The following is a 24,274-nucleotide window of genomic DNA, read 5'->3' as shown; positions in this document are numbered from 1 at the left end:
ACCTCGATAATGTATTAGTGGTTTGTACACGTGACAACCAATCTTGGAGGATTTTGAGATCAATTATTTATTTTTGACTAAGTTAACCTTGTTTTATCTCAATTACTTCTACAATTACTTTCCGTTGAGTTTTAGACTGACTTGTCTTAGTTGGTTGAGATGAGTGCCTTCACACCTGGATTCGGATCGTGACAAGAGTGCGTGGTGGCATTACTCATTTTGTAAGTTTTATAAATACCAGCTCTGCAAATAACAATATTTTCTCCATTTCAATTTATTTATCTTATTTGATTTACTGTCATAGTCTAAGCTTTAGGCTACATACATGAAACTCTGTTTAGGTATTAAGAAGGGGAGGACACCATTCAGCATCGCTCCGTGGGATGGGGTTCAATGCCTAACAAAAAGGGCCAAAAGACAAAAAGAGATGTATGGCTAAGGAGGGGGGAGGGGGAGAGAAAGAACACATGCATGGAAATTCTGTTTGTCAGAGGTTTGCGAATCTATGAAAGAACATCTAAAGATAAAGTTACAAAGTAAAGAAAATCCATTACTGAGAGAAGTGGTGGTCTCGTCTTGCTTGTTGGGAGATAGAAAGCTCTCGGACCATCTTTTCCAGTCAAATAGCGAGCGATCACTCAACAATGAACACTAACTGAAAGTGGCCAAAAATCAGGAAATGAGTATCTATCCCTTACGAAAATCAAACCCGTGTCTTTGACATGAAATGTTGATGTCCTAAAATACAAAATTTAAAAAAGTACAAAAAACTTATGAATTTTGTGGCTTACACTAAGAATATGTTTGGAAAATCACTATGCAATTGAGATTTGGTGTAATTACACTCTTTGACATGTTTGGTAGATCAAGTAATTACTTGGCAAGAGAGGAGTTGGGTGTAATTGAAGGGGAGTAATTATACTCTTCAATTTCCAAGGGAAGGTAAGCAATTGGTGTAATTACATCATGTAATTACATGAATCTTTTTAAAATTCTTCTTTTATTTATATTTATATTTTTTATTTTTATTTATTTTTTATTTCTACTATTTTTTAAAAATATATATTTTTATTATTCTAATATTTTCTAAATATATATATTTTATTTTATTATTATATTTCATTTCATTCTCATTCTCAACCTTTACTTTTTCATTCCATGCAATTTTTCATATTATTTATTATTCTATTTCTTTTTAAAATAATTTTTTTAATATTCTAATTTTTAAAATCATATATATGTACGTTGTGTTAAAATTTGATATAAGAGCAATATGTTAAATTATTTTTGTTTTGAATTTAGAATTTATGTCATATTTTTAATTTCATTTGTTTTTATAGTATTAACTTGATATTTCACATTGCAAAACATTTATCTTTTAGTTAAACTTGATAGATTATTTTTTTGTCAAATGTTTTAATAATTTTATGGGTGTAACCAACTGAACTGCATTGGTCTTAAACATAGGAGTGAAAAAGTGAAAATAAAAAGTTGTCCAAAAAAGTATATATATTTTTGAAATGAACTATAATAAAAAGTAAAATAAATAAATTAAAATGAAATTAAAGAGGTAGTAATAATATATCTGGAAACCAATATAGTCTTGTCACTTGTTTGTTCCTTCGAGGCACTTTTTTTGTTGTTTCCCGCCCTCGGTTTTTGGAGTTTGTATTAGAGTTTTGATTAAATTCAGATTGTGCATTGCGTGATTTAGGGTAACGCTTTCAACATGATTTTCTTCATACCCTTATTCGAATTTAAGACTTTTGATTGAGAGTGAAACAGCTTCACTACTGCACTACAACCCCATGTAATTAGTTCTGGACACTAATTACACCATGGATTGTTTAACCTTTTGCATACAATTAAATTTGCCTTTGTCTATCCATCTCACGACTTTATATGCATGCCTTGTCATTTGTTAATATAATATCACAACTTTTTTGTTAAAAAAATGAATTGGGGTAATGCATTTAATTATTTTTTTTCACTTTTCTGTTCTTTTGAAAATGAAAACTTCCATAATTTACAATACACTTATTATGTAAATTGTAAATCATAAAGTTGAACGAAAGTAAAATTTAATTTTAACACTAAGAGATGAAAGTTGATCTAACTTCATTTCAGTCTTCCCCTATACGAAGAACATGTAAGTTCTCATTTTATATTCCTTTCCATTTCTAGCAGTATTTTAATTTTTTTTTAAATCCACTTTCTCTTTTCTTTTCTTAAACCAGGAGGATTAATAAAACTTGAATCGAACCCTCAATGATGATGAAGGTATTTAACAACTTGAACAAACCTTTCTTGTTTAAATTCTAAATCCTCATTAATTCTTCATTCTCAGTTTTATTAGTATGAACACATCAACATGAGTCATTACTCCAGTCAGGCGAATTTAGATTTGAATCTTTGGGTATCACTTTATTTTGAATAGTAACTTATAGCAAAATCTTCAATGTAGAGTAAAATAATACCTAAGATTTATTAGCAAATTTGCATACAAAATTTAGACTTGTTCTATTATTTCAGTTAAGAGGTTTAGGGTTCTAATATACTTATTCACAAACCCCACGGCAGGGCTCAAACTTACATCCCTACAAATACATGTGTATATATAAATTTTCAATTGAAATTACGAAATGGCATGACACTCCCTTTTAACTACATAGATCCGCCCTTGACTCCTGTCATTAAAATTATCAAAGTTTGAATTTCGAAAAAAAAAATTATTCTAATAAAAAGCGTTTTCTCCTTATGGGTCCTAAGTCAGGTCACTATGTCATGGATACCAACCAACTTAACAATCACTATCAAAAATGAAAAACCAAGAAATTGGACGATTGTACTTCTAACTTCTCCCAAAAGCAATAAAAGTTTAACATAGTAAACGGCTAAGAGAAGACTGAAAATAAAGAGAACGACCAAAGAAGACTTAAAAGAAACAAAACAACGAACAAGAGAGGACTGAAAATAAAGAGAACGTCCAAAGAAGACTTCAAAGAAATAGAAAGAACCAAGAGAAGACTAAAAATCATGAGTATAATATTGATTCGTTTATTTATAAGTTCAATTTATTTCTGACCATCAAAATTTGAACACATAACTAGTTAAAATTGATCAATGAGAAATTTTTATCAAAATATTTTCAAAATATATTTTTATATGGTATGTTATATATATAATAAAGAAATATAATAATATATATTATTAGGTGTTAAAAGATTATAAAAGAACAATTAAAATTTAATAAGAATCGAGTGAATTAGGTTTTGATCTGCTTTTTTAACTCATTCAGAAATATCCATTTCAATCCGAATAACTTTTAAACACGTTATTAATCAGTTTATTTATTAACTCAATTTATTTTGATCGATTAAATTCAGCACATCAACCCATTCATTTGATTATTTTTTTTACTCCATTATTATTTTTTACTACATAAAAGTGGTAGAAAAGCTAGCAGCAAATCAAAAGGCTGCTACGTAACACAGAAACCAAAAAATAATATTAATTAACAAAGAAAAAAGAGAGAGATGGGGAAAAAAGAAAAGTTAGATGTTGAACACAAGAAATTGGATCAGAATTAAAAGAACCCATCTCTATCTACAAAAATAAGAAGATAAAGATCAATACTAATCAATTATGTCATCAACCAATATTTTATAATATGAAAGTAGAATTCAAGGTATAAAAGGCAGCACTTTACCAGTTACTCTAATGCTCTCCTTCTAGAATTCAATGTATACTTAACTTTAATATTATTTCTATTTTTTTAGTTTTTATAATTTTATTTTTAAAAGTCAAACGATATAAATTTTGATTAATATTTTAAAATGTATTTTTCATCATATTGATATGAAAAAAGGGACAATTTCATATATATATATAACAAAGTATTTCTCACATTAAAAATTGAAAACAACATGATGGAGCAAATTTCTACTTCTTCCATCTATATAGGATAAAAGATTTCAACAAAAATAATTATTGTACATATAATATATCGATATTGTATAAATAGTCATGCAATGTATCGATATTATATACATAAGGAAATATTATATATATATAGAGAGAGAACGAGAGAGGATGTATATCTACATATTAGATATATCCATATGCATTGTTTATACAATATATATATATATACACATTATATGAATAGATTGTATAATGTATTAATATTGTATAGGTGTGTGTAAACGTGCATATATGACATATAATGTACGTATCGATCTTGTACATAATTAATGGCTGCTTTTAAATATAATGTACAATAGAAAAAGTCATTAGAAATATGCAGTAACTATACATTATAACTTGCCGAAAGTCATAAAAAGTATATACTGCTATACAATATAGTGTATCAATACATGAGATATATACTGAATATGCATTATAATACGCTCAAAAAATTAAAATATAATTTAACTATACATAATATATACACTGACTATCCATGATGTATACAATGACGAGTTCAAAGAAGAAGAATTCAAAGAATTCATCGAAGAAGAAGAAGAACTCAAAGAAGAAGAAGAAGAAACAATTATTAATGGATGCTTTTAAATATAATGTACAATAGAAAAAGTCATTAGAAATATGCACTAACTATACATTATAACTTGCCGAAAGTTATAAAAAGTATATACTGCTATATAATATAGTGTATCAATACATGAGATATACACTGAATATGCATTATAATACGCTCAAAAAATTAAAATATAATTTAACTATACATAATATATACACTGACTATCCATGATGTTTACAATGACGAGTTCAAAGAAGAAGAATTCAAAGAATTCAACGAAGAAGAAGAAGAACTCAAAGAAGAAGAATTCAAAGAAGAAGAAGAAGAAACAATTATAAATGGCGAAATTGAAAGAAAAAAAAAAAGCAGAGCAGCTATCAAAGATGACAATGAAAGGAAGAATTAGAATAATATTTGGCTAATTTTGATAATTTTGAAATTGAGCTGATTTTTGTGTAAAGAAAAAGGGCAAGTGGCCCTTTTGCATAATTTTTCTATGAAAAAATTGAAATTTATAATACTTTCGTATAATTTTTGAATATCAAATTTTTTCTTTTAAAATAATAAATAAATATAATTTAATTTAATTTATCAAGTTAATTATCAAAAAATACAATATAACAACTAAAAAAATCGAAGGGAGTAGTTATTTATCCCATAATTAAAGAGTTTCAAAACTCAATGATTCCATATTAAGATGCTCTTACTGGTGTGATGTCTTTTTAGAAAAAAAACTTAGGTGTTTGATCCAAGCAGACAATACTAAAACATGTTAAAAGTGTTTTTTGGGAGAACTCCATAAATTACTATTGTAAGCCGATCATTAATATACAATAGAAGGAACTTGTTAACTTTGGTGGCCATATACTTGGGTAATTATGATGTGAGTCACACACAATGAATTTTTATATCAGTTCGAAAATCTTATTAGTGATAAATCATGTACTACACTTAGTTAGGGGGAGATTTTTGCCGTGCAAATAAAGTTCTACATCAACAGTTGATTACAAAGAAAAAAAATTACATAAAAAATTATAATTAAATAAATATAAAAAAGTTTTTTTTTGTTAACTTAAATTTTTTCATGAGACAGTCATATACATCATTCATTATAAAAAAAAATACGTGCTTAAATTCATAAAAAAAAATCAGACTCGCATGTGAAAAATTCATTATTATTTACATGCATCTCTCTTGATGATGCCTATGATTGAAATTATGAGGAAGATGAAAGCAACTCCTTAACAACCTTAATTACTTTTAATAATTGCCATGATTGAAACCATTAGTGTGATTTATCTCCATTCATGTTGTGATTTGTGAACTTTCTGACTGAATACATGACAAGTCTTTGGAAGTACCAAATATAAAATGATCGAACCATCAATCCTATTGTAAAAGTGTTTTCAAATGCCACTTTTTGTAGAAATATCATGGCAACATCTCATGAGGTTCCTATATTATAAAGGCACAACTCGCTAGTAATATTATCTGTTTTAAATCTAAGCCACAATTTTAAAACGTATTACTAGTAGGTAAATCCTGCTTATTTATATACCCAATATCTCTTCTGTATTTTTGCCGATGTGGAATTCTTATCTTAAGTTGAGGTGTTACATATATCGGCATATGACCCTCATTCTATTTCCTCTGTCCCAATTTATAATATTATTACGTTATTTTTTATCCGTTCTATATATAACAAGAATTGTTTTGTTAATTTTGTTTATTGATGTTAGTGAGAGAAAAAAAATGCTTGTTTTAATAAATTTAGAGGATTTAATATGGATGAAATTATATTTATAGGATAACTTTAGATTTAATCTCAAATTTAAGGGATCATTTATGTCATTTTCTAGTATTTTTCATATAGGAGTAGTACTTATTTTAATTTCCGGATAATAGGTTAAACCTGAGGGTTTAAGCTAAACAAAAGTGACTTTAAATTTGATTGGATACAGAGTTAATTTTAAAAAAATAAACAAAAGTGACTTTAGTGTTTTGATTATATACAAAGTTAATTTAAAAAAGAAACTTGTGATCTAAATAAGAAAAGTTAAAAAAAATTATGATTATAAATTATTTCACTAAAAAATTAAATATAAAATTTGGAGTAAAGTTATTATAGTAATAAATATAGAAATGTAATTTTTAAAATATGAACTAAAAAATATCATATAAATTGAGATGATAAAAGTAATGAGACGGAGAAAAAAAGTACTTAATTGATATGTACCATTCATTTACTCGGTCTCTTGGACCCTCTCTACACAACTCTAAAGTGGAAAAATTAAAATAATATATCTTTTTTTGTCCATCCCCATCTTTCTATTTTTGGTTGACTGGAATATTTAATTAACAAATAATGAAATACTATAGTCCTATTATTATTGAATCTCTATATATAGGGAGTGTCCCTCAAAGTTTAGTATTCAATTTCAGTTAGCTAGAGAACTTTATATTAAAATAGATCAGGAATATTACTTAGCCAAATTAACCATGGAGATGAATGAAGACATTGTCATAGTTGGTGCTGGAATTGGTGGACTTGCTACTTCTTTGGCACTTCACAGGTATACAAAAATCATACTAGAAAAGGGCAATCTTGTCCTCGAAAATATTTTAAACTTCTCATTTTATCTTAATAAGATAATCATCGAAATATCATATAATATCTAAGGCTGCAAATTATAATTTCACATTTAGTACTTACCAAATAATCTTTCTTTTAAAACTATATGTTTAATCAAATAATGCAACATAAAAAGGGTGCAACAATTTTTGTACGTTAGATTTGGTTCGCCTCGTGTTATGTTTAGGCACTGTTCTAACGAAGGATTTAATACGTATTAAGTAAAAATTTTAAGTGATCTGATCGTGTAAGTCGTTAATTTAGGTTGGGAGTGAGGAGCATAGTGTTGGAATCATCAGAATCTCTACGAACATCAGGATTTGCACTTGCTTTGTGGACCAACGCCTGGAGGGCATTGGATGCTCTTGGTGTTGGAGATTCCCTTAGACAACGGTCTGTCCACTTTACTCGGTAAGTTTATCGATATCTGTTTTGAAGATTGATTAATTTGAATTTATGTTGGAATTTTTCTTGTTTTTCATTTCGTTCTGTTTTAGAGTTCGAATAATTTGAATTTGTGTTGGGAAAAGTCCCACTTTGAGAGTGAAGGTTTCCTATCAAAGGTGATTTCATACTGTCCCAAAATTCGAACATAAGAATGGAGTAATTATCACTCTACCATAATTTTTAAATGATCGTCGATAAGCTTACGTTTGTGAATTGGGAATTTGATAAATAAAGGTGTACTTTCACTATCAGCTTAAACTATTAAATGCGATTATCATAAACTTTAATACGTTGGAGCAGGTAGAAAATTTAGGCTCTAAAATTTCATCGTCACTTAATAACAAAAAGAATTTTCACATGCTTAGCCCAAGTTTGCCTCCACGCAAGGGGACAGACAGTTAAAAACAAAATTAAGCAAATAGAAATGTCCTCTCTCAGAGAATTTAGATGTTTAGATCGTGATATATGATCACACGCTTCAACAAAGTATTTTTACCATTATCAAATTCGAGTTTTATCTTGTTTGATATTAATGAACTTTTTTCTTGTAGGTTCCAAGCATTTTCAGCAGATTCAGGGTTGCCTACTGCTGAGATTTCCCTCGAGGCAGATAACAAACCGTAAGCAATATATAGCTACAATTCATATTTAATTAAAACTCCCTTTGTTGCGATATATTTTTCTTTCTAATTCAAATTAATAAAATAACATGTTTTAAAATTTAAAAAAAACCTAATTTTATATGATCACAAAAATATTATGATATATTTAAAGTCATAAATTTCAAAAAATTAATAGTCAACTATGAATTTGAAGAATTTCGTACTAATTCAAATTATGTTATTGAACTATAATATAGTTACTAGTAAAGGCGGAGACATCTTAAGGGGTTTATTCGAACCTCCTTCAGCAAAAAATTATATTATTTGTATATGATTAAAATATTTTTTATATATAGTATATGTAATAGATGTTGAACCCTCTTCGGCTAGTTTATTAGTCTACCTTTTAAATTTTAAATCGATTACTAAAAATTCTGACTCCGCCATTTATACGGCCAATATATCTTTTATTGTGACACTGTCTTATAATATATTAATGTTACAGAGATGATTACGACAGCCGTTGTATAAAAAGGCAAGAGATAGTGGAGACTTTAGAAAAAGAATTGCCTCCTGGAACTATTAAATATTCATGCCGTGTTATTTCCATTGAACAATCTGGAATATACAAATTGCTGCATCTCGCGGACAAAACTATTCTTCGAACCAAGGTGAATATACTATTTTTTTGTATCAATCGATAATGTAAATAATTTTTATATTATAGTATTATTAAATTCATCTATAGACTATAATAATATGTAAATTAATGATTTCTATATCAAGTCTCACATTTATAGTATAACAATAATATACACAATGCAATTTTACATTATGAGGTTCGAAAAGAATAAAGTATTGTACGTCAGAAGTGAGATATTTCCGATAGATCACCCCAGCTCATTAAGTCTCACATTGTGATGATCTATATATATAAAATAATTATGATTAGTGTAATTCAACATGTTCTAGCAGGTTTACTAATGTATTTTCTAGGTTATTAATTTATCTTATTATGAGAAATTATTTATAGGCATTTTTTTAGTTGGCTTGATAACAAATTAGATTTTTCCACATCATCAAGGTATACAAGCTCAACTTTTTTTAAAAAAAAACAAAAAATACTTTATGTGAATGTCCCATGCATGAAACCTTCAAGTTAATAGTATAATCAAGGACGAAGTTAGAAATTTAGTTACAGAATGTCATAAATTTAGCCAAAACTTTTTATTTGTATTAAAAAACACTTTACATATATATATAAATAGTTTATCAAGGACTCACTAATTAAGTTATTTTTTTTAGTATTTAAAATTTATAAACTCAAAATTCTGATCGAACGTTGAATTATTAGGTGTTGATAGGATGTGATGGTGTGAACTCAGTGGTGGCTAAGTGGATGGGCCTTCCAAAACCAGTTGTCGCAAATCGTTCAGCCATTAGAGGATATGTTGAGTACCCAAAAGCCCATGGATTTGAGCCCAAATTTTGTGCTTATTTTGGTGGTGGAGTTCGTATTGGTTTTCTTCCTTGTGATCACAAAAGCTTGTATTGGTTTTGCACTTTTACTCCATCTGCCCTAGATTGTAAGCCTTCTTCCTTTTATGTTTATCTCTACTTAGATATAGGAGTCCGTACCATCACGAATTCAATATATGTCAAACTTTTTATGCGTTTAATTTACGTGATACATATGAAATTTTAGAGAGTCAAACATCATAGAAAAATTATTTAACTTTAAATGTTGTAAGTTAGACGTAATGGCACGTTATAATCTTAGAAATGTTATAACATGTTCCTTTTTTCTCGTTTTATGTGTCACACACTCAAACTTTCTTTTTTAATTTGTTTCGAAAAAAGAATGTCACTTTTTTATATTTAAAAAATTTAAACTTTCTATTTATCTTTAATGAGATCATGATTATGACGTGTTTTAAATCACAATTTTTGAAAGTCTTTTTTTTCCTCATAAACTTCATGTTGGATCGAACCGTATCAAATAAATTGGGACAAATAAAGTATTGAATATCATAAGTTCTAAGGATAGTTTTGGTATATGCCAAAAATCTTTCTTCTTTCAAACTTTCGTTCTCAATTAAACATGAATATATATGTTAAATGTACCTCTTTCTTTCCCTTTTTATGAGCTTTACTAATTAATTGTTTGCATTTGAATTGCATGTATATCTCAGATGATGAAAAAATTGAAGGAAGTCCAACAAAAATGAAGCAATTTGTTCTAAGTTTGGCTAGCAATGTGTCAAAAGAAGCCTACAATATCCTAGAAAGAACTTCACTAGATAGCCTATATTGTGCAAAAATAAAATTAAGAACCCCATTGAACATTTTAATGAAAGACAATATTGTCAAAAATAACACTTGTTTAGTTGGTGATGCCCTTCATCCAATGACACCTGATATTGGTCAAGGTGGATGTTCAACATTAGAAGATAGTGTTGTTCTTGCAAGGTGCATTTCAGAGGCTATTTTTGCAAAGAAATTAGAAAAGGATGAATTGTGCAAAAGAATTAAAGTTGGTTTAGAGAAATATGCAAAAGAGAGAAAATGGAGGATTTTTAGCCTTATTAGTACTTCATATTTGGTTGGTTTGGCACAAGAAAGTAATGGCAAAGTGATTAGCTACTTAAGGGAGAAATTTTTGGCTCAATTTACTATTGAGACTATGTTGAGAATGGGTGATTTTGATTGTGGGAAACTATTGACATAATCTTTAATTTATTGAAGTGAAGTACATGTGAAGTACTTATGATAATTGTGCTTGTTGATTTGATGATCAATGAGAAATAATTAAAGTGCACCTAGAAAAAAAATATCAAAAAGATTATTGCAAGAACTTATCAAGCTTGTATTATGAAGTCCTATTATTTGGTTAGCAAGTAGCATTAGAATTAAGATTGCAATTATGTAAGAGGTTAATTTCTCAATTATTACTCCTTTCCTTTCAATTTTAGTGTTTTTAAGGTTTTAGTTGAGTGTTCAGATTCTTTCATATGATATTGCTCTGAACTTCTCTCTCATTGATGAGGCATATATACTTTTCTCCAAGCTCACTCCATAACCTATTGAGATACTCATTATTCGACCTATCAAGCCTAATCTCTATTTGCATCAAGTTAGTACTGAACTCAATCACTTGTAGTTCTTACTCTTCAGTTTTATGTTGAGTTCAACGGATCACGAATAATTAGGCAATGATGAATTTAAAATCTTTAATTGGTGAAGAGTCACAACGTGTACGATAACTCTTTTTTTTTTTGACTGACATAATTATTTAATTATAACTATAGCCAAATTAAACAAATTAAGAAGGTAATCAAATAATTAACTTCTTATTTTGTGGTTGATATTGGTTGGTTGATCGAGCGCTTTCTTGATTGTTTTCAAGTTAATTGTTTCCTTGATAGATGGCATGTGTGTAGGAAATAAATAAGAGATAGTTTCTTTACACTTTATTAATTAAATAATTATAGAGAAAAACAATAATTTATTTCAATCCTAAAAGAACTGTGCACATGATTACCTTATTATCTTCTCCACCATAATACACAACAAAATTTATTCTAAAGTATATTAAAGGGAACCACTTTTTCATGCATACGGTCTTTGATCTAAGATAAAATGGCGAAATCCATCGGTGGCCCCCTAAAGTTATCATCAACTTTCACTTAGATACCTCAACTAGGTTTTGTTCATTTTAGACACCTCAAGTAAGGCTCCGATGTGTCATAGAGCTTGTTTGGATAAGCTTTTTTGAAGCTGCTTTTTTTAAGTTGGAAATCTCAGCATTTCACTTTCAGCTTTTTAAAGTTGTTTTGCCTTAAAATGAGTGTTCAAAAACATTTTTTTTCATTTACCCAAATACCATAAAAGAGCTTAAAAGCTATTTTAACTTAAAAAGTATTTAAAATAAGCCCGTCCAAACAGGCTATTAATAAGGGTGATTTCATAAAATTACCCCTATCACTTACTGTTTCTTAATCTCCGTATCAAATTATTAATGGACAACTATTATTGAATAGAGAGAATACATTTAACAATTAAATTTAAGTTATACTCCCTACGCCCCATATTAAATTGAGTTTAAATTGCATGAGATATCCAAAAGATGGAGCTTTAGTCAGAAATGCCAGAAGGTTGGAATACTTTCACTAGGATCCTCTTAATGTTTTTTAAGATTAGTATTGGAGAATCCTGATGTATTTCAGCGATATTCTCAATTTTTTTTTTTGGAGTTTATAGAATTGAAAGTACTATATATGTCAAGAATTTCAGTTACAAAAAGAACTGGTAAATTTTAAAATGCTTTGATTTGTTAATTGTGTGAAAGTTGAATTTGAATCAGCTTTGATTTGTGTTTTTCTTTTAATGTCTTACTTTCGAATTGAATATAACATATACCTTTGTGTTATGTTAACTTATTCCCCTGAATCCTATGTAGTTGTGATTTTTAAATTTTATTTTCTTACCTAATATTTGACGTCATACTTTCATAAGTTTAGCTAGGCACATAAGTCCCCAAGAGGATCAAGACAAGATTAAAGACTGGAGGGTTAAATGGGTCGCCAAAGAGTACAATTATTTTCGTGGCCAGAGAACTCGCCACAGAAGATTACTAATGTCGTGATGAAAAATACCAAACACTGTGTTTTGAAAAAGTGTTGCCACTTAGGTACAGTCATTAGGGGTGACCAAAGTCGCCATACAATATTATTATCATGGCAAAAGAAATCTTTAACATTTCAAAACCAAATTTGTAGTGACCACATTGGGTCAACAATTATTATTTTAAAATAAAAAATATAATGATACGAACTATATTTTTTAATCGCCAACAATATAGTGATAGTTCATTATTAATAAATACAATGACAACAGTGATACATTTCTCCAAAGTCCAACCCTCTATTTATTTTAAACATTTTGGTAACCTAAACAGAAACACTGTGAAGGACAACTGCCTCAATAGTTAGCCCAGGCCCAAAACCAAAAAGCACGCCCCAATCAAGGCCTTCACCGGTAGTATCCAATCCTTCCCTAGTAGAGAAATTCCTCATCTCGTTCAAAACAAACAGTACAGTGGCACTGCCCATGTTCCCATAGTCGCGCATGACATTTCTTGTAGCCTTTAGTTTTTCAGGTTTTAGGCCCAACTTTAATTCAATTTGATCTAAAATTGCACGTCCACCTGCATGAGATACCCAAAAGATGGAGTTCCAATTAGAAATGCCAAGAGGCTCGAATGCTTCCACTAAGATTCTTTCAATGTTTTTTGAGATTAGCATTGGAGTATCCTTATGTATTTTGACTATTAGCCCAGCCTCATTGAGGTCACCAGTAAGTGCATGTCCACTATCTGGGAGAAGAGTTTGAGTTGCGAATATAAGCTCAAACAAAGGCTTTTCCACATTTATGATTGGATCTGAACCAACAATGACAGCAGATGCTCCATCACTAAAGAGTGCTTGCCCAACCAAAACTTCAGGCTCTGTTTCATTTGGGGCATGAAAGCTGATCAAATTGGTTAATTCTGAGCACACAACAAGAACCCGAGCACCTTTGTTATTCTCAGCTAAGTCCTTGGCTAATCGCAGAGTAGTGCCACCACCAAAACAACCTTGTTGGTACATCATGAATCGCTTGACTGATGGGTCAAGTCCAAGAAGCTTAGTGAGTTGGTAGTCGGCCCAAGGTATATCCACACCACTAGTGGTGCAAAATACCAAATGAGTAATTTTCGACTTGGACTGGCCCCATTCATTGATGGCCTTTTCGGCTGCCTCCTTCCCAAGTTTTGGCACTTCAACATTTAGAATTCTTTGTCTAACATTAAAGGAAGGAGCTTTGTATTCACAAATACTTGGATTTTTTAAAAAGATTTCCTCTGTTGAATGAAAGTGCCTCTTTTTAATCATTGACCCATCACCTACAGCATATGAAAAAATGTAAACCAACATTAAGTTAACTAAAACATAATTAGAGTTTGACTCTGAGTTGCAAGGTTCTATTAAATATATACATACATATATATATATATGTATATAGATAGATCACATAGCTAGGCGACATGCATACGTACATATATGGATCCAACAAGTGAAGAGACACATCTACCATTTCTAGCGAATATGAGTGCACTACTAAAAAAAACTCAAACATTTAACCCAGTGCACCATTTAACCTTTTGTTAGTATAGGTGTCAATTTAATTCGACAATTTGTTATTAAATGTAATGCAAAGATCATATAGATCAAATACGTTTCAAAGGAGAAGATATATTTGTTTCAAAAACAAATAAAAAAAGAGGGTGTTATATTCAGGTTTTGATGTATTAACAAATCATGGGATCAGGTAAATGGACCTCTTCCATGAACAAGGCGAGTCACAAACAAAGTGGAGTACAATTGTAAGGCTGCAAAAGCTGCAAAGGTTGGTGGACACTGCAGCAGAGGTGCACATTCATATTTTGTGTATCGACAAATCATGGGACCTGATCGACGGACCTGGTCCCATGAATGATGTGCATCACATATCAAATGGAGACCAACTGTAAAAGTTGCCACCACCTGCTGTGGTTGGTGGGCAGCAACTGAAGGATAGAGACGTCTAGCCAATCAAAAGATACTAGGTTGTTTCGTCCATATGCTAAATACTATCTTTAGAACATGAAACAACTTAGTTCTACACATCACATTTACAAGAAAAAAAGAAAAAGATGTGTGTACTCAAAAGAAAGAAAAACTTCCTCAAGACAGCAAGGGACCTGATCGAGCTGCTATTGAAGAATAGTTTTTTAGGTTGTTGTTTTGTTGTCATGTTGAGTCTTGCGTGCTAAATATTGTAAAATCAGTTCTTATCATATAAATGAATATTGATTATTTCTCTTTGTATTGTGTCATTGTGATTTCTTTGCTAGAGTTAGCTTTGAAGTGGTTAGAAAAGTCTACATTAACCTAGGGGTGGTTGTGTAGTGGGCAATAGTCTTATTGCTTAATTTCTGAGTCATTGCTAGAATTAGCCTTGATCGGAGTGTTGAAAGTATACGTCAACTAGAGTGAGTTGGGGTAGTGGGCAATAGAGATATTTTTTAGGCTCAAAGTTTTGTAATAAAGGTATTGCAAGCCGAGGAGTGAAGAGGGTTAGTATCTAGTTACAATAGGTTGTAATAGATCACTTTGCTCTTGCATCTTTAGTGAAGAATGATTGGCTAAATCATATTGGACAGGTCGTGATTTTTCCTCTCTTGAGCAAGGAGTCTTTCCACGTAAAATCTTGTCTTGTTCATTAATTGCATTAGTTGTTCGTTTCTTGATTATTTTGTTTAGGGACCTGGTCCCTAAGCGACAGTGGACTCATACATTCCAAACAGAGGGGTTTCTGTAAAAGTGATGTACTGACCTTTAATGCAATTAACCTTGACAATCCGTTTCTAAAAAAATATTAGCTCTCCTATTTGCAACTCCTCCTCTTGCAATCCTATATAAGAAGTGTCTTTGGTGAACATAAGACACACTAACCACCAAAGAGAAAAGAAATCAACTTCCTCCTTTCTTCTTCTTAGAATATTTTTTGAACACTTGGTTCTGGGCAACCTCCATACTTTCATCTACGAGTGCACGTGTTTGAGGTTAAGTATGGAACCTTGGAGAGCGACCGCCTACAACGATTTGCACCGGAGTCGGACCGAAATCACTTTCAAGACAGTGCCTTACCACGATACAGTATTTGTAATAAGTCTTTTAGTACTTTATAATTCTAGTCCAATATCAATATTGTAAGTATTTTCTAACAATAGGTGCCAACGGATAATATTCTATCAATTTTAATAAAATATATACCTAAAGTATCTAATTTTAAAGAGAGACTACAAGTTACAAGTTCATGTGCCTCATATTTTAGCCTATAAATAATGAAGATTAACACTTAAACCAAAGCAAAAACTCAGGATCTTCAAGCCTTGTTCTCATCAATAATCACTTATACACTTTTTTAGTGTATGTGTAATGTTCTTAGTTTTAGTATATTGGTTTCGTACACTTCTTTGATATATTTTTCATAAAGCCCAAAGTCGATGTTAAGCATACAAGATATATTGTCATGTACGTACATTGTATTCAATTCATTGTTACGTTATTTTCAAATATATATAACAAAAAATAAAATAGAATATATATATATAGAGAGAGTAAATTAAAAGAAGAGTAATTAATTGTCTTACACATGCGTTTAAACTTTTCCTTAAGCTCAATTTTATGCTCACTATTAGTGACACGGAAAAAATAGTCAGCATAGGTACTTTGATCGTAACAATTGGAAGGATTGGCTGTTCCGATGGCGAACACGGTGGCGGGCCTCATGGACCGTTGTGCACGGCGGATCTCATCGACGATGACCGCCATTTTCGCCGGAAAAAAAAGATTTTATTTAATTTGCTAGTTTTTTTTTCCTGGTAGTAGTAGAATGAATACACTTTTAATTTCTTGTAGTTGTAAAGTGGCCTTTTATATCAGCCCCTTCAAATATGAACCATTTTTGGCTAATTTTTTATCCATATGTTTTTATTAATTGATCTTTCAAATATAAATCATCGTTGGCTCATTTTAATCCATATGTTTTGAAGAGTGGAGTCGTAAACGTTTATATAAATAGGATGGAGACACATTCAAGGACAAAAAAAAATTGATATTAAGAGTAACTTTTCTGGTATTTTCCTTCTCTTTTATTAGTAAAAATAAAAATAAATAAATTATAACGTATTAATTTAGTGCGAGAGTTACGCGTTGGAAAGTGAAATTATTATGTATTACTTATTTTTAAAGGATTGTCTTTTTCTTTTCTTTTTGACAATTCTTTAATTTCATCTTTTTAGATGACATGTTTAAGAAACAAATTTAAAGAATATATTTTGATATATCCTACGTATATCTTTATAAGTTTAAGATTATAAAATTTACGAGCTTTTTTTAAAATTGCTCACGTACTCTTTTTGTGTACTTTTTATTATAGTGAAAATTGCTCCTCACTTATGAACTAGGTAATTTGGCATAAAAAAAGTTAATTTCTTTTCAATATTAGAATATTGAAAATAGTTCGAAAACAACTAGTCTTCAAGTCCAAATTATATTTTGTGTATTCTATATCGATGAAACTATATATTTTATTTTATTTTTTTAAAAAAAGAAATTAATCTAAAAAGATTGATCTTTTTGGTGCATATGTATAATTAATAATAAAATTTAAATATAAATTTTCTTTTGTACATTTAAGAGATGCATATAAGTTCAAACTTTTTTTTTTCTGTCATTAGTGTCTTTAGAGTTATATTCTAATGCTTTAATTATTTTCCCTTTATTTAAAATCTAAATATAAGGCGAAGTGTTTTTATAAAAAAAACTAAGAAGAAAGAAGGGGGAAAATTAAAGCAAAATCAAATTCCTTCAAAATCAAAAAATTGAATCTCTTTTTTTTAATCGACTTAAATGGATCGCTTCTTCATCCGTTTTAATATATTTATTATATTTTTTTAGTCCGTCCGTCTCTCAAAAAAGAATGAATCTTTTGTTTTTCTTTTTTTGGCTCTTTGATTTCAATTTTTCACATGACATATTTAAGACCCAAGATTAAAATACATTTTGATATATTTAACATTTTTTTAATTTAAAAACACAAAATTCAAAAGTCTCATTAAAGTAGACACGGAGGGAGTATATTTCTTGTCTTTATTTCTTCTCTTTTTCTTTTATTTTCCTTTTCGTATTCTCTACCCGTTCATTCTTTTGTCAAAATAATAATATAAAAAGATAGATATTAATTAGTGAGATTGCATACATACTATTTTCAAGATTATTACAACAATAGTACAAATTAGGAACCACGTAAAATAAATCGTATATGTTTATTAATCAAACGTTCTTTAGAGTTAAATTCAATTAATATGTCTTCCTTAATTGTAAATTATCATACTATAAATTTGAAGCATAATAATAATTTATCCTTTTTCTCTTAACATCTAGATACAATTTCAAACCCAATAACCATAATAATTCTTTTATTTCCTTCATAATAAGTCTAGACCCAAATGAAAATTGTTGAACAAAAAAAAATTTGAAGAAAGATGAAAAGGATAAAAATCTTACGTACGGAGTCTAAAAAGCTTGATACATTGGATTATATTAATCCTTTTGGGTTCCATAATGGATTTTTCTTCTTTTTCTTGGTTTGTTTCTTTCGACTATGTGTGGGAGAGAATTAAGCAAATGAATTAGAAATGGAAAGAGAAAGTTAAAATGACAAAAAAAAATGAGAGAAAGAGGATTAATAGTCATTGTTGTAGGGTGTGTCACATCACGGAACTGAGAATTCTCTTTTATATTTATATATATATATATTTATATATATATATATATATATATATATATATATATATATATATATATATATATATATATATATATATAGTAGATAAATTGCCTGCACGAACTATACCAATTAGCTCTGATCTTATTGAATTGATTGTGTGGTTTGTTAGAGTTACTGAAAATACAAAAGCTCATCTCTTTTAGTTTGATATAATAACGTATGACCATTTCGATTAAATGATGTCTCATGATATTCGCCGGTGAGAATATTACAATTAAGGCTTCATACTATATCAGTTGAGATATCTCTAATTTACTATTCAAACGCAAGAATAAATGGGGATAATTAGAAATTCACTCATAGCAAAATGGTCTGGACCTCCTAACAATTCGTATTCTTCCAAATTAAATCAACAATAGCATATCTAATGTATTTCTACAAGCGAAAATTGTGAAGATAGAGTGTTCGCAGACCTTAACCTACCTTATGGAGATAAAAAGTGTTGACAAAGTGAGTATTTGACAAGCTAATGGTTGTTAGGAGTTTGTTAAACTAACTAAAAGTAGTTAGTATTCTGTTAGGAATTAGTTAGGAGGTAGTTAGTAGATGTATTCATACCTCTCTATGTACAAGTATAAATACATGATTGAGTACAATATACAAGTGAAAAAATATACTGATATTTTGAACTCCCTCTCTTTCTAACTTTACTCTTCTTACTCTCTCTTCTCTATCTACTCTTCTCTCCTCACAGACGCCTCTTCTTCAGCTCACTCTCCATCTATGGAAGAGTGAGCTTGAACATCTTCAATGGTGTTTTAACAAAAAGATTGTTCCCGGATAACCCTCGACTCAAATAACACAATTTTGTATGTGAAAAAGAGAATACAATAGTAAATAGAACATAGAAGCTAAGTTCTCCAAAGAATCTAATTTTGATTGTAACTACAATTGCAAGACTACTGAAATCCTTGTAAAACTATATGAATTTATAGAAAACGTACCAATATAAGCAGCAAAGTACATAGTAATTATAAAACTCCTTAATTAACAATCCGGCAAATCTTAAATCAAGTGGCGGATGCTTTAGCAAGGGAGGGCGCAAATCTACATCAGGCTAACTTTTTTTTTGTATGGAAGCTCCTCCTGTATTTGTTTCGGAGGAATTAGCAGCAGACAAAGAAGAAACTCTCTTTGTTCGGATAGTATCTCTAAATGCAAATAGTTGTAAAAGTACTAATTTTTGTATATCCCCTACCCTAACTCCCGTGGTGACAGGTGCTTTCAGCTCCGCCACTCCCATGTAATGATGCATATTTATCATTAATATATTAATCCTGTTATAACCAAAAAAAAAAACAATCCGGCAAAAACCGAGACCAAATTAATACATTTGGTTGATTTTAAGTAGGAATCAAGGGGTTGTTGAGTTTGAAGCGATGAGGAATCGTTGGAGTTTGGAGTGAGCATATCTAAATTGAGTAAAAAGGGAATTTTATAGATCGGATTTACGTTGGCTTCGTTGGGAGGCTCACATAGTTTGTTATGTCAGCTTCAAAAGGATAAATTGCGTTGGAATTGATAAAGTCCCGTGGAGTTCATAATTGCATAAAAAGGAGTCAAAATAGTGGTTGCGGCGCGTTGAGGCATTTCTTCGACGGTCCTCGTACGCCTGGATTGTCGGCCTGCTCTAAAGAACTCATGATTTATATATATTTCACGCCTGTGAGCAGGAGTGCGGAATAAAGATTGATTTCCCTGTATCCATTGTAGCCCACCCCATCTACCTATTGCCAAGGTCAATTGTTGCCCCCTCTCTCGAGATTGCAGTCCTCTCGAGTCGAGAAGGAATGAGTAATGGGTCGGGGAATCGGGCATCGATCCTCTTGGATCCGGTATATATATATATTCAATTTTGATACATGATCATAGATTATTATCATTTTTATTATGTTATCAATTGTGGTCTTTTATTAAAGATATGTTAAATGTATCAAAATGTCTTTAATCTTGTGGTCTTAAACATGTCATATGAAAAGTTGAAATTAAAAAACAAAAAATTGTTTTTTAAAATAGACTAAAATAGAAAATAGACCAATTAAAACGAAATAAATATATGTAATATAACATAACAGAAAAAATCGATTTCACAGTTTTAGAGAATATGTGATTGTCATGAATCTACAGTGAAATATTGTTATATGACTGTAGTCCTATATAATTAGAGTTGGAAATTTAAATTTAGAAAGTATATAAATGACAGAGTACTCACTAGTGTCAACACGTGCATTTACAGATGATCATAATGATGGGACAGAAGCAAGAGCCATGTGAGGTAGCATCACAACATTGACAGAAAAAAAAATATTCCCTACATTTTAATAGAACATTGAATGTGTTAACATAATAATTTCACAAAAGAACCAAGAAAAAAAACATTAGAAAAATATGACAAATTGTCCAAATTGATATGGGTATTTGATGCATTCCCATGTGGCCTATCAAGTTAAGAGGTTATATAACGTGGGAATAATTGAATGAGTTTCAGTTTTCAATTTTATAATATATAGTCTAAGTTTTTTATTTCAAACCTAGTTGCAGTGATCACATGTAGGGTGGTTGTATTTAATAAACAGTGCACCTATTTAAGTACTAGTAATAACTTTTCTTGGCTATGTGAGTCTATTGTAGAATTCATAAAAGTTTCAATTTTCATCAACAAATCTCATTTGTTTCCACTTCAATTGACTATTGGCATTCACTAAGAAAATAATGGCCAACAATGGGAATTTAGCATTGGGATATATAATTGGTTTGTGTACATTTTTCTTAAGTGCAAATGGTTTCTCAGCAGATTCTGGATGGACAAGTGCTCATGCCACATTTTATGGTGGAGCTGATGCTTCTGGCACAATGGGTAAGGACACCGTGACAGAAACGTATTCAGAATTTAAAGATTGTGTGCATCTCTAGATATTTAATTTTTGTATATATATATGTATAGTTAAATTTCTCTATAAAAATTTCGTTTGTCTAGATATTAGACGTATAATATAATATAACATGAAAATTGATTTGAAATACTTGATTGTTATAATAAAATATTTTTATATAAGATAATTGTTATAGAAAAGTCTGATAATACATATTTCTAGTCAAAGTGCACCTACTACTTACATGTCGGATCTGCCTCTATAGTGACAACATTTATAAACTTCCTACCAGTAGACTGTTTTATCAGAAGTATTTTTCAAAAGAAGTACTTTTTAATCAATTTGAAAAACAATTTGGTCAATATTAAAGCAACAAGTTGTACTTTGTATTACTTTTCTGAAAAATAGCTTCTGCTATTATTTGAAAACACTTTTTTTCCCTAAAGATTTGACCAAAAATTAAATATTTTTGCCTACTCATAAGCTTGGTCAAACAGGCTAAAATGCTGATTATTAACGAATGATTGTTTTTTTGTTTTTGTTTTTTTTTTTTGGGGGGGGGGGGGTCGAAAAAACAGGGGGTGCTTGTGGATATGGCAATTTGTATTCAACAGGATATGGTACAAGGACAGCGGCATTGAGCACAGCTTTGTTCAATGATGGAGGATCATGTGGCCAATGCTACAAAATCATTTGTGATTATAAAGCAGATCCTCAATGGTGCAAGAAGGGAGTATCTGTTACAATTACTTCTACAAATTTTTGTCCACCAAATTATAATCTTCCTAGTAACAATGGAGGATGGTGCAACCCCCCACGTCCACATTTTGACATGGCTCAACCTGCTTGGGAAAAGATTGGCATTTACAAAGGAGGCATTGTTCCTGTTCTCTACAAAAGGTAGTCATTCTTCAATATTCTTGGCAATTGATACTATAGTTTGTGTGGGGAACGAGTTGTTGCCTCCTCATACGGTCTTGGACAATTTTTACCTAACAAACTAAATTTGGGATTAAGTGAGTTCGAGGTACATTTTCTTTATATGGTATCAAACTATCAAAGTTAGAGTCAGAGTCAGAGTCAGAGTTATCCTTGTTTCTTGGTTTACCTAATATTAAGCCTCCATGTTATATTGTCCTTATAAGGGGTGTTACAATGTCCCACGTTGATTTAGTGAATTGTAGTTATCAAGATTTTCGCCAATTGATTGATGTCGCGTGCTAGAATCTAGAAACAAAAAGTTCAAATTCATGCTCCATCTCTGATTGCCCTCCGAGGGGTGTGGCAATATCCCACATTGATTGAGTGAATTGTTGTTAAGCTTGTTATCAAGATTTCGGACAACTAATATTAAAGTTATGAAGGCAATGATAGAATATTGCACATTGATTGAGTGAATTGTTGTTACATGGTATTAGAGTCAGAATCATCCTCATATGACTTATCAAATATTAGGCCTCCGTGTTATATTGTTCACCCTCCAAGGGTGTTAAAATGGTGTCACATTCATTGATGGAATAGGTTGTTGTCTCCTTATAATATCTTGAGCAATCAGACGATTGATTTGACAAATTTGATGTCTTTGTGGAGCAGGGTACCTTGCAAGAAACATGGTGGAGTTAGATTCACAATAAATGGAAGGGACTATTTTGAACTAGTGTTGGTAAGCAATGTAGCAGGGGCAGGATCTGTTCAATCTGTTCAAATCAAAGGCTCAAACACAAATTGGCTGACCATGTCAAGAAATTGGGGAGCAAGTTGGCAATCCAATGCATATCTTGATGGACAATCAATATCTTTTAAGGTCACTACTACTGATGGTGTCACAAAAACATTCTTAAACATTGTTCCATCTGGTTGGAAATTTGGCCAAACATTCTCTAGCCACAATCAATTCTGATATACAAAAAAAATAACGCCCAAAGAATACATTTTTTATCAGAGATTTTGGGTTTATAGGGCAGCGGCGTGCTTACTTTTTACCGAAAGTAGCCCTCCCAAAAAAATCATTTTTATTCAGATATATATACCTCTTTGAGGATTCTGGAGTGGTTTGACTATTGAGGAGTTGTTGGTAAAGTAACTAAACCCATGAACTATAGTCCAAATAAAGCTAGTGAAAAATAGAAATCAATTATTGGTACAAGTAGGGCTAGTTCAAAAAATTGTATTTTACTATATGAAAGGATGAATAAGACAATTTGTCTAAGCTGCATCAACTATACTTTCAATTTGTTCCATATATTGTACCCTTGTAATATGACTATTTTCATGTATGCATCTTGTATACCAATATATATGATCTTGTTTATTATTTCCCTTTTCTACTTTGGGAATTGGTGATGGTGACAATTGACAAACATAAAGCAGTTAAAACTCATTTAGGCACAATAATCAAGATGGATATATCAAAACATTAAAATTTTCTTTAAGAGATAATACATAAACAAATACTTAAACTTAATTTTAACTGTTAAATTAATAAACACTTTAATTTTGAGTATGGACATTTAGACGTCTAAATTTGTCTGTCAATTGAACAGTCCAACTTACAAAATGATTACGATCTAAACACCTCCAAAATTGTTGCATGTCCATGAGATAGAGTGGGGACGAGTTAGAGTGTTTAGTTATCAGTTAAGATTAAATTGAGGTATCTAGTTCACTAGTTGTGCACTCTCAAAATTGGAGTTCTTACTTGACAGCTAAACCTAAGTTTGAAAGTATATATTTATGTATTATT

At 30.3% G+C, this 24,274-nt stretch overlaps 3 protein-coding genes across 3 annotated transcripts; 2 read left to right on the top strand and 1 right to left on the bottom strand.

Annotated features, from left to right (window-relative positions):
- Positions 1–6,987: 6,987 nt before the first annotated feature.
- On the top strand, positions 6,988–11,417 carry LOC129890198 (monooxygenase 2-like). Its single transcript, XM_055965762.1, has 6 exons — positions 6,988–7,113; positions 7,437–7,583; positions 8,171–8,239; positions 8,727–8,892; positions 9,576–9,807; positions 10,414–11,417. The coding sequence occupies exons 1-6, from the start codon at positions 7,040–7,042 to the stop codon at positions 10,947–10,949; spliced, it is 1,224 nt and encodes a 407-aa protein (XP_055821737.1). The 5' UTR covers positions 6,988–7,039; the 3' UTR covers positions 10,950–11,417.
- A 1,682-nt stretch (positions 11,418–13,099) lies between these two features.
- On the bottom strand, positions 13,100–16,638 carry LOC129890190 (chalcone synthase J-like). The gene is made up of 2 exons (XM_055965750.1): positions 16,458–16,638; positions 13,100–14,165 (listed from the first exon to the last, which is right to left on the bottom strand). Exons 1-2 carry the CDS (start codon positions 16,636–16,638, stop codon positions 13,171–13,173), a joined length of 1,176 nt encoding a protein of 391 aa, XP_055821725.1. The 3' UTR covers positions 13,100–13,170.
- Positions 16,639–21,288: 4,650 nt separating this feature from the next.
- Positions 21,289–23,855, top strand: LOC129890180 (expansin-A11-like). The gene is made up of 3 exons (XM_055965740.1): positions 21,289–21,515; positions 22,110–22,431; positions 23,125–23,855. The coding sequence occupies exons 1-3, from the start codon at positions 21,371–21,373 to the stop codon at positions 23,429–23,431; spliced, it is 774 nt and encodes a 257-aa protein (XP_055821715.1). The 5' UTR covers positions 21,289–21,370; the 3' UTR covers positions 23,432–23,855.
- Positions 23,856–24,274: the final 419 nt, after the last annotated feature.

The sequence above is a fragment of the Solanum dulcamara genome, chromosome 1, assembly GCF_947179165.1.
Source record: "Solanum dulcamara chromosome 1, daSolDulc1.2, whole genome shotgun sequence".
In the NCBI taxonomy this organism is placed as follows: domain Eukaryota; kingdom Viridiplantae; phylum Streptophyta; class Magnoliopsida; order Solanales; family Solanaceae; genus Solanum; species Solanum dulcamara.
Note: the sequence above shows the minus strand (reverse complement) of the source record. Positions and strands in the feature narration are given on the sequence as shown.

Coding starts and splice junctions, on each gene's coding strand:
- LOC129890198 (XM_055965762.1), top strand. CDS start 7,040: ATGGAGATGAATGAAGACATTGTCATAGTTGGTGCTGGAATTGGTGGA. Junction 8,240..8,726: donor CTCGAGGCAGATAACAAACC/GTAAGCAATATA, acceptor TTAATGTTACAG/AGATGATTACGACAGCCGTT. Junction 8,893..9,575: donor AAACTATTCTTCGAACCAAG/GTGAATATACTA, acceptor TTGAATTATTAG/GTGTTGATAGGATGTGATGG.
- LOC129890190 (XM_055965750.1), bottom strand. CDS start 16,638: ATGGCGGTCATCGTCGATGAGATCCGCCGTGCACAACGGTCCATGAGG. Junction 14,166..16,457: donor GGAAAAGTTTAAACGCATGT/GTAAGACAATTA, acceptor CATATGCTGTAG/GTGATGGGTCAATGATTAAA.
- LOC129890180 (XM_055965740.1), top strand. CDS start 21,371: ATGGCCAACAATGGGAATTTAGCATTGGGATATATAATTGGTTTGTGT. Junction 21,516..22,109: donor TGATGCTTCTGGCACAATGG/GTAAGGACACCG, acceptor TCGAAAAAACAG/GGGGTGCTTGTGGATATGGC. Junction 22,432..23,124: donor GTTCCTGTTCTCTACAAAAG/GTAGTCATTCTT, acceptor TTTGTGGAGCAG/GGTACCTTGCAAGAAACATG.